The sequence below is a fragment of the Austrofundulus limnaeus genome, unplaced genomic scaffold (assembly GCF_001266775.1).
Source record: "Austrofundulus limnaeus strain Quisiro unplaced genomic scaffold, Austrofundulus_limnaeus-1.0 Scaffold63, whole genome shotgun sequence".
NCBI lineage: Eukaryota > Metazoa > Chordata > Actinopteri > Cyprinodontiformes > Rivulidae > Austrofundulus > Austrofundulus limnaeus.
The window spans coordinates 841,218-856,299 of NW_013952465.1; the positions used below are offsets into that span (position 1 = coordinate 841,218).

Sequence of the window (15,082 nt, forward strand, 5' to 3'; positions counted from 1 at the left end):
ATAACTTTAGGAAAGAAATAAATGGGTTAGACCTAAATTTGAGATCTTCTACAGAAGACGCAATCAGTTCCTCGTAATTTGGGGCGTCCTGTGAATAGCGCATCGTGATTGGCTGTTAAAATCATTTGTCCCGCCCACACAGAGGAGAAAAAAGCGAAATGCATCACGTGTCATTTTCACAGACTTACAAACCATCTGCACTAGTGTGTTTAAGTATTGGCGACTTCCTGATGATTTTGTAGATCGTGTAAAAGCGCAGCATTGCATGCAGCCGACCTGTCTCCTGTCCTTTTGGAGCCGTCCGGAGCTGAAGTTCTTCGTTAGAAGGGCTTTTGGAGCAATACAAACACGTTGATAAACCATAATGGCAGCATTACTGTTCCGTCCACTGTTAAACAAGAAGGTAAAGCAAAACGCATGTTTGTTTTTACTGCATTTTGAGATTTAGTTGATGCTAATGCAGCTAAAGCGGCTAAGAACGTAAAGCTAGTTGTGGTTGACAAAGTCACACGCTGGACTTCGTTCACTCCTTTCTTCGAGGGTTTACCCTGCATTTAAACTGTATGGCATTCAGACAAGGCTCAGAATATTATACGCTTTATGCAAACAATAAAACTGTGTTTTTTTTTCTTGTTTTTTTTTAGCGAGTAAGTTTTTGGTGTGTTTTGCCCCGACAGGTTCTCTTCCAGCTGGGTCGCATGTGTTACTCCTCTTCGGTGGTAAGATTCACTGACGTCCATTGTCATAATACAACCATGAGATAACCATGTTTTTCAAGATCTTAAAGATATTAAAGGTTGTTTTTACAAAGTATGAAATCCAACACAAAGGTTATGAGATATGTTAACTGGTGCATTTTGAAATAATTGACTCCAGAAGTTTTCCCGATATGTTATAAACAAATCTGAAATGCAGGTCCACATTCAGTGTAAACAAAGCACGAAGCTGAATCTGCTGAAAACGTATGGAACCAGTCACTTGACTGACCAATGTAGTCTGTAGTGGGTGATAGATAGATAGATAGATAGATAGATAGATAGATAGATAATATACTGTCACAAATTTTGATGACAGATTTGTAATTTAGTGTATCTTCTGAAAAAATAGTCTAGTCAGTTGTTTGTGGCAATTGATTAAAAGAGAAATAAAWTAAATAAATGACAGGGATACATGTTCTAACACAGGTCACAAGTTCAGTAGAGCTAAGACAACCTGCAGAAGTCGTGGCCCAGACCAAACAAAGCATGGGGGGTTTTATAACCTTGGGGCTCATGAATTGTACAGATTCAGACCCAATAGCCAATCAGCCTCCAGGAAGCAAAGGCTCTCGTGATCAAAGTGTGCACAAACACAAGCAGAACCATACAACTATTATGGCGCCATGATCAAATTTGTCCAATAACCCAGAAGCAGCCATAACAAAGAGTCTTTGATCTGTCAGCCAAGATGAAATATTCACAAGTAGTCATAACAACTTTGGTTTCACTTGTGTTAAAGGACTTTTACAATTAGTACAAATATACTAAAGGTTGTTTAGAATCCAAAACATTTCATTCACAGACACATTAAGATTTGAAATATAAACATTACTGTGCAAATTTTATTTCTTACTTCATAAGTTTCTTGTCTGTTTTTTATGACTTTGCAGTTGTTTTTTACTTGATATGTTTAGAATAAGTGGAAAACAAAGACTTGCTTTTGGAAAAGTGGCTGTTTTGTTTGCTTTAAACATATGTTTACATTAAAGGAAGCAAAGTCACATCTGAATTATTGGGTTTAATATTACTTTATATGTATATGTGGTGAAACATGTCTATGAATTGAGTTTAGTCAGAGTCAAGATCTCACTGAAGCTGGAACCTGCTRCTCAAACCATATCAAACTAAGTAAAATAAAATGAGAAGTGTTTCTGATTAGGATACATTTTGTTGGAATTTTGTACGTCTTTGTTAGTCAAGTGACATTTTCTTAAACTTCAAAGACTTTTAGTTTACTTTTTTTCTCAGTGGGATTTGCCTGGTTAAATATAGGTTTAATAAAAAATATTAAACTTTAAGAACAATCTTGGGATTTTATATTTTATATATAGGAATGCACCTGACAGAATGGTCCTCTCTTAATGACGGAACAACTAGATTCTGCAGCTCTGATGAGTTGGAGCAGCTTTCTGGACAAGCTATTATCACAATATTTCTAATTATTGCCAAGCACATTTTCTTGTAATATTTATTAAAGCAAAAGTTTATAGTCACTTTAAATAATTACAATCAAGTTATAGCTTAATATTTCATGAAAAGATGCATTCACCAGTTTAGACTTTGCCTGGAAATGTCTTGTACAGCAAATATTTGCATCGAGTAACCAAACTACATGCATTCGAAGAAAAACTCTGCAAAGTCATTGCACCTGTCTTGTTGGTTAATAAATGTCAGTGAACTTGGTAACCGTGTTGCTAGACAGAAAGTTAATATTAATCCTGTTTTTTTATTATTATTTATTTTTTTCTATTATTTTCTAGCCCACCACCAAGCTATTTATTGATGGAAAGTTTGTTGAGTCCACCTCGTCTGAATGGCTGGACATTCACAACCCTGTGAGTATTTCCTCCTGCACACATAAGCTGGCTGTAAAAATGTGTGGTTTTGTAACAGCAGGTTGGGAACATTTCTGTGTGGAAATAATTGCCAGTTTTCAAAGAGCCTAATTTGTAAAGGGAGAGGAAAAAGTTCAACCTACAAAGGCTGTTGTGATTGAGGTTCTCAAAGAGTTCAGTGAGCTGTAGAACCTGTCAGATAATAAACTCTAGCTAGGCTTTTAAGGAGTTTATAATATTAAAAAGTATCCAGCTCTCATTTTATTAAAACCCAAAGATGCAAATGACATTTTTTTGTTATGCTAAAATAATGTCCTGCTTGTGGTAGAAAGTACTGGAACTGTTTCAGTTTTTGTTGTTTTTTTGGATCCTCTTCTCTTCAGGCGACCAATGAGGTAGTGGGACGCGTTCCCAAAGCCACTCAGGGAGAGATGCTGGCGGCTGTGGATTCCTGCTCTAGAGCTTTCCGGTCCTGGTCTGAGACCTCCATCCTCAGCAGGCAGCAGATCTTCCTGCGGTACCAGCAGCTTATTAAGGATAACATTGTAGGGAAATTCACAAGCATCATATGTGCTACTTAATGTAAACCCTCTCTTATCTGGAGAACTGATTTTCTGCTGTKTGTTCTTGGTTTATTTCAGAAAGAACTGGCAAAAATAATCACCTTGGAGCAAGGCAAGACCCTGGCTGATGCAGAGGGAGATGTATTTAGAGGACTGCGTAAGTGAAGCAAATACTACACTTCTAGTTGTGTGGCTGGGGTTGATTTCATGCCTGTAGGTGCAGRAGTATGTAGCCCTGAGCTCTAAGCTGATAACTCCTTTAACATAGAAGTGTTGAAGAGCACAGCTGGACCCTTCAAGGGTCATGAATAATTTCACTGTCACAGGGTCAAAGGTAAAGGTCATCCCTTTGTTAAAACCTCGTCTACGCTCCAGTTTGACATCCCAGAGAAATGTCAAACCCTTGTTCCCTAGATTGTTCCCACCTGTCCATCCAGACAGTGAAGTTAGTTGTCCTTGGTGCTTCTCCACAAATGTTTAGGGCAGAAAATGTCATCAGACTGCGCCTCCACTTAGAGATGATCTATTTTTTTCTCTGTGTGTTTTTCGGCACACAAGTTGCTTCGCTATATATATATATATATATTTTTGCTATTTCTACAATAAAACGTTCAGCTCATTCAGCACATTCTGGCTAAGACTTTTGTTACTTCAGTGTATTATTTTTGATATATTCAACCTTTTCTGCCATTTTTTTCTCATTTAAAATGAATGAAGTGGTCTTCAACATCCTATAGATCTTTACTGTACTTTTCACAAGTTCTAATTTTTTCCWTCTCTGTGCTAATTTCACCTTCTTTTAGCTTCTTTTTCTACTTTTCCGCTATCTTTCTGCTCCTTTCAGCTATTTCTTTGCTGTTTTCTGCTTCTTTTAACTTCTTTTGGCTAATTTAATCTTGTTTATACTTCTTTAAGTTGCTTTCTAGCTATTCCAGCTGTTTTCTGCCTTTTTAGCCACCTTTTAGCCAATTTCAGCTTAATGTTAGCTTTATTTCTGCTAAATAGACCTTTTTATAATTTCAACTTCAGCAAACATTCTCTTGCTGCGTCTTTGTGCTAGCTTCTGCTTTTTCAGCTACTTTTGAAGAAGCTGCAGGCAAATCAAAAAGCAATAGTAATGGTGGACCAGGTCGATCACGTCAAAGAGAGATGAAGAATTATAATAAAGAATTATTTTAATTTGCTATTGGAACTTTTTCTGTCAGACACACTGGATAACAGGGTGACACAGGTATGAGCAGGTGAGGTGGAACAGGCGGTGACCTCACAGGAAGCTTAGATGGTCGTGACAAAAATAATCGTCGACTAATTGAAAAAATAATCGCAGATTAGTCGACTATCAAAATAGTYGTTAGTTTCAGCCCTTGTGTTTACATTAGCAGGTACTTTTTTAAATATTTTTCTCTGGATTTGTGATTGGACACAGTCCTATCTTAGGTTTATACATACCCCTCGTGTCACAGCTTGGTTTTATCGCAGACAGAAACTATTATCAAAGCTTTAATGCACACGGGTGAGCCTCCTTCATTATGCCTGATGAATATAATTAGGGATGGGGTGGCAGGGTTAATCTCTTTAAACAGAGATCTGCAAATGAATATGCAAAGGTTGTAGGCAGGGACAAGACTTTTATTAATGGAAAGCTTCTGGTTTTTTATTTATTTATTTTTGTCCTGTTTATGTTTGAGATGACTCTGGAAGGATATCAATAAAAGTTAAAGTTATATTTTGATTCTGACTGTTTTAAAATCAGATTTAAAGTTATCTACATGTAAAAATTAACCAATAGACTCTTGTCCATTCATTAGAGCCAACAAATTGACAAAGTGGCTTTCAAAGGAGGCTAATTTCATCTTTCTATCTTTGCACGTTTCATTGATCAAACGGATCATTTTTCTGCCCCTCAACTCTTCAGAGGTGGTCGAGCACGCCTGCAGCATCACATCCTTGATGCTCGGGGAAACCTTACCCTCCATCACTAAGGACATGGACACTCACACCTACCGGCTCCCTCTCGGCGTCTGTGCCGGCATCGCCCCGTTCAACTTCCCCGCAATGATTCCCCTGTGGATGTTCCCCATCGCCATGGTGTGCGGCAACACGTACCTGATGAAGCCCTCTGAGCGCGTTCCAGGCTGCACCATGCTTCTGGCTAAAATGCTGCAGGATGCTGGGGCCCCAGATGGTACGCTCAATATTATCCACGGACAGCATGCAGGTGAGTGTGTAACCCCCTCGTTCTTTCATGGTTTTGTGGTGCGCATTTGTGATAATCAATGGAGGGAGGCCAAGAAATAACTCTCTTCACTTTGTAGGAATTTACAAAACAAGTTTACGTCGTTCTGAGGGATTTGAAGCAGGATTTAAGTTTCTGTATCAGTGATCTCAGTTTAAAATAAAGTTTTTTTTAAACGATCAGAGCACATTAGACAGTCGTCTTTCTCTTAATTTAAAGGAGAAAAAAAAGAAGAAAATGTGACGGACTGGACAAGTCCAATAAACGGTCAAAACTGGGTCATCAGAGCAAAATATTTTTACAGAAATTGCTTTATCTGCTGTGATTTTTTTTTTTTTTTTTTTTTGCATCAAAGAGGATATTTACCAGGAACATCCATGTTTCAGCATGGCTTGTGGGTTTTTTGTTACATGATCTGTTTTGCTACACTGTGTTGGACACATACCGTGTCACAAGAACCCAATCCACATAGCTGTCGGTGCAAAAATGACAGGATTTAAAAAGTCCACACATTAAGGTGATAGAACTGGCATAAAACTTGAGATGTTTTAGACCCAGGGTTTTGTCAAAATCAGAAAACGATCATCCAGTTTTTAGTAATCTCCACACATGCATAAAAAAAAACCTTTATGTTTCCAGACTATCTTTTATTCATCATCAACAGTGGTGGGTACAGCTAACCTTCTAACAAGAATCTTAGCTTCGCTCACTCTAAACGGGTAAAAATAAAATAACATGGCAGAAGCTAATGCTAACTGCTAAGTCTTCTTCTCCTTCCAATTGAAGACCGGTGGGACAGATTGTTGGTTTTCTATTGGTTTATTTTGAAGGTGGATGGGATCATCCAATCCAAACCAGAGTTATAGCTCTGTCTTCCAGTTTAACCATTTCAGAATAAAAGCATATTTTAATTGAGTTTGTATTTTTATAAATACCATTTGAAGTTAGTCATACAGCAAATTGATATAGTCAGTTTTTGTTTTTATTTAAATATTTTTAAATGTTATTTTATTCTTTTTTGACCCTCTTAGGTTGACGTTTAGCTGCTAAAAATGCTACATGCACTCACGTCCAGCACTGCCTGTAAGAGGGGATAGTTTTTATTCAATTTGTGATATACAGCATAAAAATGGAAGTTTTACACTTTGTCAGTTTTTTAGTGAACTTAAAGGGGCAATATCGTAAAAGCAASTTTTTTGAGTTTTATATCATGTTCTAATGTTATACTCTCATAAAAAACWTGCCCAAAAGTCTTGCTTTGACTCATTCATGCATGTTTGAGAAATCCTGCAGCGTTTTTAGGCAGCCATGCTGAGGAGCAAAACAACAGGTGGGGACCAGAAACGCCCCTGGCATGTGTCTTTAAGCTGAACTTCCTCATGGCAGAGCCACCCCCCATACCCCGCCCATAACTCCTGCAGGCTCTCGGGTGAAACTGAAACTTAAACTGAAACTGTCGGCTGAGTTCCTGACACTAGTTCTCACTCAGTGAAGCTCTTTTCAGATTAAAAATACTTTGAGGAAATGTATTTTTCAGATGCCAAGTAAACTGCATCATAGCACCCCCCTCCCCCCCACACTGAAATGGGCGAAACAAAAGCAGAAGGTGGTTCTTAAAGAGACAGAGGCCAATTTCAAGGCATTTAGAAGAGGAAGTGACGAGAAAATACGTTTATTTTCTATTTAAACATAAAAACAGCATTTTAATAACAACTAAAGGTGACATAGATACTTTATTATGGTATAGTATTTAAATGTATGCCTGAGAAACACATAATATTGCCCCTTTAAAATTAGCGTAAGTTAATTTAGAGGAAGCTAATCAGTACGCTAACGGTTTTCCAACTTCCATAAAAAAGCTAATCCGCTAAATGAGAATCTAGTTCTGCTATTATCAGATTAGCAGAACTGTGCCCACCACTACTCACCTGCTAAATTTTTTGAAAACTAATATTTTGTTCCTTGTGTTTTYGTGTAGCTGTGAACTTTATTTGTGACCATCCGGCCATCAAAGCCATCAGCTTTGTGGGATCCAACCAGGCAGGAGAGTACATCTATGAACGGGGCTCTAAGAATGGAAAGAGAGTCCAGTCCAACATGGTATCCCTCAGGCTGSTCCACTTAACAGACCAAATGCACATTATGAAAGTAATTATGTTCTAGGATAACTCGTGTTCTAAATGATGGTGTTTAGGGAGCCAAGAACCACGGTGTGGTGATGCCTGATGCCAACAAAGAGAATACGATCAACCAGCTGGTCGGTGCTGCTTTTGGAGCAGCTGGCCAGCGCTGCATGGCTCTCTCCACTGCTATTTTTGTTGGGGAGTCTCGTAAATGGCTGACAGAGCTGGTGGAGCGCTCCAAATCGCTGCGCGTTAACGCAGGTAACACTTCGGAGAATAAAAACTACTGCTAAACATGATCAGTTTTAAAACATTTCAATATAAAACGTTGCAGCAGAAAAACGACCTCTCCGTTAAATCTTTTTTTTTTTTTGCTTTAGGCGATCAGCCCGGATCTGATGTGGGTCCCCTGATCTCCCCTGAAGCCAAGGCCAAGGTGGAGTCTTTGATCCAGAGCGGAGTGGACGAAGGCGCTAAGCTGCTGCTCGACGGGAGAAAAGTTCACGTCAAAGGATATGAAAATGGGAACTTTGTAGGACCCACCATCTTGAGCAACGTTACGGTGAGCTGAGAATTTGAACTCAGGCGAGACAAAAGGTGAAATATGGACACACTCTATTTCACGTGTCTCTGCAGAAGTCTCATTTTAGAAGAAAAGAACAATTTTCTTACTTGAGCCTAAAGTCCCAGGGGGGAGACTGAAAATGGAAACGTGGTTAAAAGGAGGAATATTTTGTTTCTGCAGATGAAGTTCATCTTCCAGTCTGTTCAGTGTCTTTGTTGAATCTTGTCCTAATTTAAATTATTCTGTATTTTTYTCTTGGTTCACTGTGTCTGCATACATTTCTTCTTGCTCATGTGCTCATAGGCATATGTTGGTTGACATTTTTCATGCCAGAGTTTTGAACTCCAATAATATTATTATTATCAATCGTTGCAAATTACATTATATATGATAGCATTCGTTACTTCAAGGGCTCTTAAGATGTTTTAGTGCGCAGTGTTGAGGATAATTCTCAGCTACTACAACATCACATTTTTTGCTCAATATCTGTCGAAGTTAAATAATTGTTTTGTGTTGGATAGTGTTGATTAGTTGCCATGAGTCATTCCAAAATGTTATCAGTTATAAATGTACAGACAATTAATCTGTCTCCCTTGTGGCATTTTTTGCTAACAGCCCTGTCACACTATAAAAATGTGAAAATTTTGTTATGACTAAATTACTCAAAGGTTATATATTTGATCAAATCATTAGCATTACAGTATGCATACGTCCAAAAGAGGCTTCCACTAGATTTTCAGTGCTGGACAAAATTTTCATAATCTGTCATAAGTTGTCTAAAATGTGATCGTGGGACAGGGCCTTAACAAATAAAGTGCTCTCCAAAACTTATTGGCAAAGTTTTAGAAACAGATTATTTGATCAGTTAGCGCCATAATATGAGTTGGGATAAGTTGCTTACTTGTGGCAGCCATGTTGAATTAGATTAACTTCAGACGTTGTTCAGTTGTAAAAGTGCGTGTAGTGATCATGATCAGAGAGTTTTAATAAAATCTGTCCAATGGTTAAGAAGATTTTTTGCTAATGTAATAAAAAATACATATAGACAGGCTAAAACAACAAAGCAGTAAGTTTTAGATCAGTTATTTTCTGTCTGTAGCTGTAATTTTCAGTCTAATAAAACCATCTAACCACCTCTCTCCTGTTTGARTGTTGAGTGTTAGGCAGCTTAAAATAGAAAACAGTTGGAAGTGTTACAAAATGTGTCTAAACATTTTTCCTCTCTTTATAAAAGGTTAACACACCAGCATGGTTTTGTTAAAAGGAATTGTTGATGTTGTTTTAATCYCCTGCTTGTTTTTCAGTAGAAAGCCATGGTTTGATCCTTCCTCTGTTCTTTCCCAGCCCAACATGAAATGCTACAAGGAGGAGATCTTTGGACCCGTGCTCGTCGTCCTGGAAGTTGACACTTTAGATGAAGCCATCTCGTTAATCAACAGAAACCCGTACGGCAACGGCACGGCTATCTTTACYACCAACGGAGCCACAGCTCGCAAATACACACACGAGGTGGACGTCGGCCAGGTGGGGTTCTGTTTATGTATCGTGGCACCAAGGTCAAATCTAAAAAGCTGCAGGTCAGAGCAGTGGCGGATCTAAGATTTTTCTGAGTAAGGGACCATCAAGGGGCCACAATATTCATAGAGGGGCCAAGTAATTGTTCAGCATCCTTGCACACAAATCACTGTTTTTGGTATGGTCTTATATATTATGTGTATTTTACTATTCACCATTTTAAACTGTTGTAATTTTAAAACAGCTTGCATTAAATTCTCCTTACCAATTTTACATGCATTTTACAGTACATAGATAAAATCCTCTCAAACGCACAGTGAGTGAGAGAATCCAGCCATCATTTGTGAGTTGAATGAGTTTTTCTGCAGCATTGTTCAAATTTTAAGAAAAGAAAGACTTCTGTCAGCTTGATTCATGCTGGACGTTTCTATTTGGCTCATTAGTGCCCCTAGTGTTTAGACATAGAACTGCACCCAGCATCGTCACTCTTGGGCAAAGGACAGATGAATGACAGGACATGGGCACTTCAGGGGACCAATCAAATTTTAGCTGGGGCCAATGCCTCTAGAACCGCCCCWGGGTCAGAGGTACCATATTTTCTGAACTATAAGTCGCTCCGGAGTAAAAAGTCAAATCGGTCAAAAAATGCATCATGAGCCGGCCTGACTAACAGTCACATTAGAACGGACATTTAATCTGGAATAACACACAGTATTATTAATATTATTAGCAGTCTGAAAGGTCTCAGCTGATTCCTCTTTTTTTCCTCCCAACCAATTAGCTTTATTAATGGCATAAACTAAATCATTTATACATTTTATSTAGGTGGTTGGATTGCCATACAAACCTCTCAGAGTGATGAAGATGCAGCTGAACAGCATATCTGAACAGAACTAAGCTGAGCAGCAGACCTATAACAATCAAAACCTCCCCGGTAGTAAAGAAAATGTTTAAAGGGAGGAAACGGGTTGTTCTCTTGTCATAACATCATAAACATGAGTTATGAGATTACTTTCAGTTAAGGTCAATAAAAACAAAAAAGAAACAATAATGTTCAAACTTTAAAACCTTTGCAGCACTTTGTTCGATTTAACTACTCTGATAAAAATTATTAATCTAATGATGTCAGTATTTAATTAAAACGAATAAAAATGAATTCAAAAGGTAACAAATGGTTTCCTAGTGAATTCAGGCACTAAAACAATTTCATTGGAGGTATAAATATATCAAGGTTAGACTGAAACACTCTATTTCTGTCACTGTTACAGCATGCTTACTTTGTGGGTTGCCTTGGAGACATGGCACATGTACTTGTTGACAGGCTCACTATAGGTGGCATGTGTTGAAATTCATTGCATTGCAGTTCCTGCATGAACAGGCTGACAGTGTTCTTTTTGCAGGAAAAGTCTTTTAAGAGAATTTTTAAGGCTTTCTCTGCCCTGCAGATAAAATCGTGCTAATAATTTGAGATAAACGGTGAGTCAAAAGTATCAGGACACCCTTTTTATTTCAGAAACAAAAGGGAAATTTTAATATTTGAATACTCCAGCAAGTCGTGGGTGAGGGAATCTTTGGCTGTGTCCAAAACGACAGGCCGGGTCCTCCGGAGGACCCAGACTCCCCGGTCGCGGCGGGCCGGGTCCTTGGTAGACCGGGAAGACCGGAAAAAAAGAGGCTGTGAATTTGGACGGTCTAGCCTCCCCTCCACCCCGGCGTACGTCTTGTCACCTAGCAACTGTGACGACGCTAAACAAGCAAACTTAAATCAAAACTAGAAAATTATCAATACATTAGCATTATTAATATCACAAAACTATAAAATTAACTTAAAGGTATCATTTGAAGAACTAATTAACCCGCTGTAAGTGCATGTTTATTTCGCGTTTTTTATGACGAAAAAATAATATTTAACAACATGTCCATACAAATGATAAAAGTATTAGAATTACAACCGCTAATTTTTTTTAAATTTTTATATCACCATATTTTTATTTAAAATGTATTCTTTTCTCTCGCTTCGTCCACCATTACTAGCATAAAAAAATCTCCGGTCGGGCCGCAATGCATTATGGGATATGCTGGGCCGGGAAGGATCCATCGGACCTGTCCTTCGATTCAGGCCAAAGGAAGGACGTATTTGTCGGCCGCATCGGAGGAGTCTTCGGTTTTGGACGTCCTTCGTCGCGGCGCTGTGACGTATGCGGCCGATGAATTCGGCCTTCGGAGGACCCGTCCTGCCGTTTTGATCGCAGCCTTTATTTAGGTCATGTCCAGAACATGGCCGCCATCTTGAAGGCTGCCATATGGGATCAAGGGCAAGTTTTTGTATTGGGAAGATGGTTATGTGACATATTGAAGAACACTAGAATTGTCTCAGAAATGGATTGCCACAATCAGATTTATAATATCTCTTTTGGTTCAAGCGTTAACACAAAGTTGCAACAACAACTGGGAACTGTAAATCATAACTGTTTGACGTGTTCAATGTGCTGTCCCTGGTGCTGAACACAGACACACCTGTGATGAATAAGAACACTTTTGATAACTTTGATATTGCACATCTGATTGTAGCAATCCATTTCTGAGACTAACTCCTGCTCAGCCACCTCAAAATGATGATGGGACTCCATGACAAAGATCTGTATGAAACCTGTGGCATTGAATTAGAGACCTCTTTGCGTTAATTAGGCTCTGAGCAGTCAAAGGAAAATAATTCTTGGGGACCCTTTTATGGATCCCATGAAGCTTCTGAGTGTTTCTAACCTCACCTGAGGGATGCAAAGGTTTGATTGAAGCTCGGTGTCTGTTTTAGGAGAGCAGTGAGCCCACTTAAGAGACCCCCACTCGTATGAGTTCTTTATCCATCCCCACTCACCACAAGTCTACTTACAACTGATAAGGAGGTAGGGCTGCGCGGTATATGTGGTAGACGTTAGAAACGGTATGAAGTTGGCCTACGGTAGAAATTTACCCTCTACCGTCCTATCGTCATTACGTCATCGCACCTGTGTCAGCATGGCTGCGAGTGCAGAGACAACTGAGCAGGAGTTTGAAATATAATGAAGAAATTCTAGCGTTTTAAAAAGCGTATAGAGAGAATAAATCCTCAAAATTTCCTCCTCCCACTGTAGAAAAGTTACGTCGTGTCGCTGGATCATTTCCTCCCTCCCGCTGCACGTCRCTCAGAGTGAAACTTTAATAACTGTAGTTTTTCACACCCAATTGTCAGAGAAAAAAATGATTTTTATGTATTGTTACCCACAGAGATTATTAAAAAAAAAAAAACGTGGACGTTCAGTCAGAAATCCCTCTTGCTAATGTAAAGTTGGCTTCTGCTCTGATGATGAAGATGAGCGCGCAGCAGAGCAGCAGCTGATAAGTTCAGCAGGCAGAAGCTCATTGTTTGGCAGGCAGATATTAAAGCAAAAATGTTGGGTTTAATTCAGATTACAGTTTTCAGCAAAAAAAAAAAATGCTCTAAAAATTACATTATCTTAACGTTCTATGATAATTTTCTACCGCGATATATACCGTTACCGTGAAGGGGTTCAATTTATGCCGTGATATGAATTTGAGGTCATACCGCCCAGCCCTAATAGGAGGGCATCCGACTTCATAGCAGGGATGTCCACTTTATACAAATGTTGAGAAAGGTATATAAGTAACTTTAGTCCTATTATTACTGTCCTGCGTTATAGTCCGCTTCCAGCTTTTGGAGWGATCTCYGGTCTGCTTGGCGTTCACACRTGCATTCAAACCGTACCAGAGTTCACTTCAGCCGAGCCCAGACCTACCGTAAGGTTTGTAGACGGACTGGAGTTCAATTATTTGRTCCGCATCAGAGTTTGATTAAACATTAACTCCTCCCCAAACGAACTAGAGTTCGATTAAAGCGGACTAAACAGGGCTGGTGTGAATCAGCATTGATCTTTCCTCCATCAGTCAGCCAAATTCRAGTTATATTTAGATTTCTATCATTTTAAACACTAGTTTTGATTTTTCTTCTGCAGGTTGGTGTGAATGTACCCATCCCCGTCCCCCTMCCCATGTTCTCTTTCACCGGATCCAGAGGATCCTTCAGAGGAGATACCAACTTCTATGGCAAGCAGGTAAGATGCTGACCTGGCTGGACTGAAACGTTTCCTGTTAAAATATACAAACTGACAAACCTGCTGTCTGTTCACCATCAGGGCATTCAGTTCTACACTCAGATCAAGACTGTCACGTCRCAGTGGAAAGCTGAGGATGCTACGCTAACAAGCCCAGCAGTTACCATGCCAACCATGGGACGCTAATATAAAAAAACCCTTTTATTCTTTTACCTTTAAGAACTTTGGAGAGTTAGAAAGTGGTTCCATGTCCTTTTTAATACTCAGAACATTAAAAAAATGGATATTTGCAATGCTTAAACAACCATGTTTATTCGATTGTGGAATAAACACAAGCTACATCTTTATTTTCCTTTAGCAATGCACTTCATTTCTGCACAAAAACGATGATGAGAATATCTGTGTTAAATTGTTGTGTTTTATACACTAGTTTCCAGGATTTGTTCTGTGCAGATTAGGAGTTTAAAAATGAGTTGTGGTTAGTCGCTGTGCTGCAACAGCACGTCTTCCAGGAGTTTTCTCTGTAGTTTGTGAGCCACTGTGTTCATCAGATGTTGGAGTAAACACTTGAAATGTGAATGGAACAAATGATGCATCAGAATGTGAACATAAACACGTTTTACTACATTAAAACAGAAAAAAAAAGTTGTAGTTGTGTTGTAAATGGTTGTTTTGGAGGAACTGGGGTTAGTGTGTTGTAACTGTAATAAGTTGTAATGGGGTCTTTAAAATTTTGCCAACATCAAATATAAGAATATCAGCAATTATAAAATATAAAAGGACATAATTTTATTCAAATTATTGCAACATGAAACTTGTCCCCTTGACATTTTTTACTTATTTCAAAGAAAACACTAAGGTTACGTTAACTCTTGAGTCTCCAAATAAAAAGTAACGAGTGGCTTGAACCTGGATTGTATTCATTTAGGCTTTGCTTCTTTGTTGGATTTAGATTTTACTTATTATTTTCTAAATGGATATTTCTAACTTGCTTCCTAATGGTGGAAATTAATACTTTAGCTGTCTAGAAAGCCACATGTCCAATTTAGTCATCATTTTAAATGTTTATATTGCTCATCTAAGGGCAAGATGTCTTTTTTTTCATTTGTGTGTATTAGGCTTTCAGCACCAGATATCCACAAGCACAATCTTCATTTGTAGAATGAACTTTGTAGAGAAACAGGTTTGGAAAAAAATTGTCTTGCGATCGCTTGATGGTCTGCACGTTCAAGCCCAGGTTTCATTGGGAATGGCACCTGGCACAAAAATAAATAAATAAATAAAATTACCCTGTGATAACCCATGAAGAAGAGATCAGCTAAAAGAAAACTGAGAAATTTCCCTGTCTGCTATCAATACTGCTTAAAAGTTTCATTAT

General features: G+C 38.6%; 2 protein-coding genes across 2 annotated transcripts in view; one reads left to right on the forward strand and one right to left on the reverse strand.

Moving 5' to 3' along the window:
- LOC106518567 (sterile alpha motif domain-containing protein 15) overlaps nt 1-150 on the reverse strand; it is a 3,536-nt gene extending 3,386 nt beyond the window's left edge. Inside the window, exon 1 of the mRNA XM_014009909.1 lies at nt 33-150. The gene's annotated coding sequence lies outside the window, so the exon portion shown is untranslated. The remainder of the gene's footprint in view (nt 1-32) is intronic.
- A 102-nt stretch (nt 151-252) lies between these two features.
- Nucleotides 253-14,349, forward strand: aldh6a1 (aldehyde dehydrogenase 6 family, member A1). Its single transcript, XM_014009908.1, has 12 exons — nt 253-403; nt 678-719; nt 2,519-2,593; nt 2,977-3,138; nt 3,235-3,313; nt 5,072-5,374; nt 7,371-7,492; nt 7,587-7,776; nt 7,896-8,077; nt 9,425-9,604; nt 13,606-13,704; nt 13,786-14,349. The coding sequence occupies exons 1-12, from the start codon at nt 365-367 to the stop codon at nt 13,888-13,890; spliced, it is 1,578 nt and encodes a 525-aa protein (XP_013865362.1). The 5' UTR covers nt 253-364; the 3' UTR covers nt 13,891-14,349.
- Nucleotides 14,350-15,082: the final 733 nt, after the last annotated feature.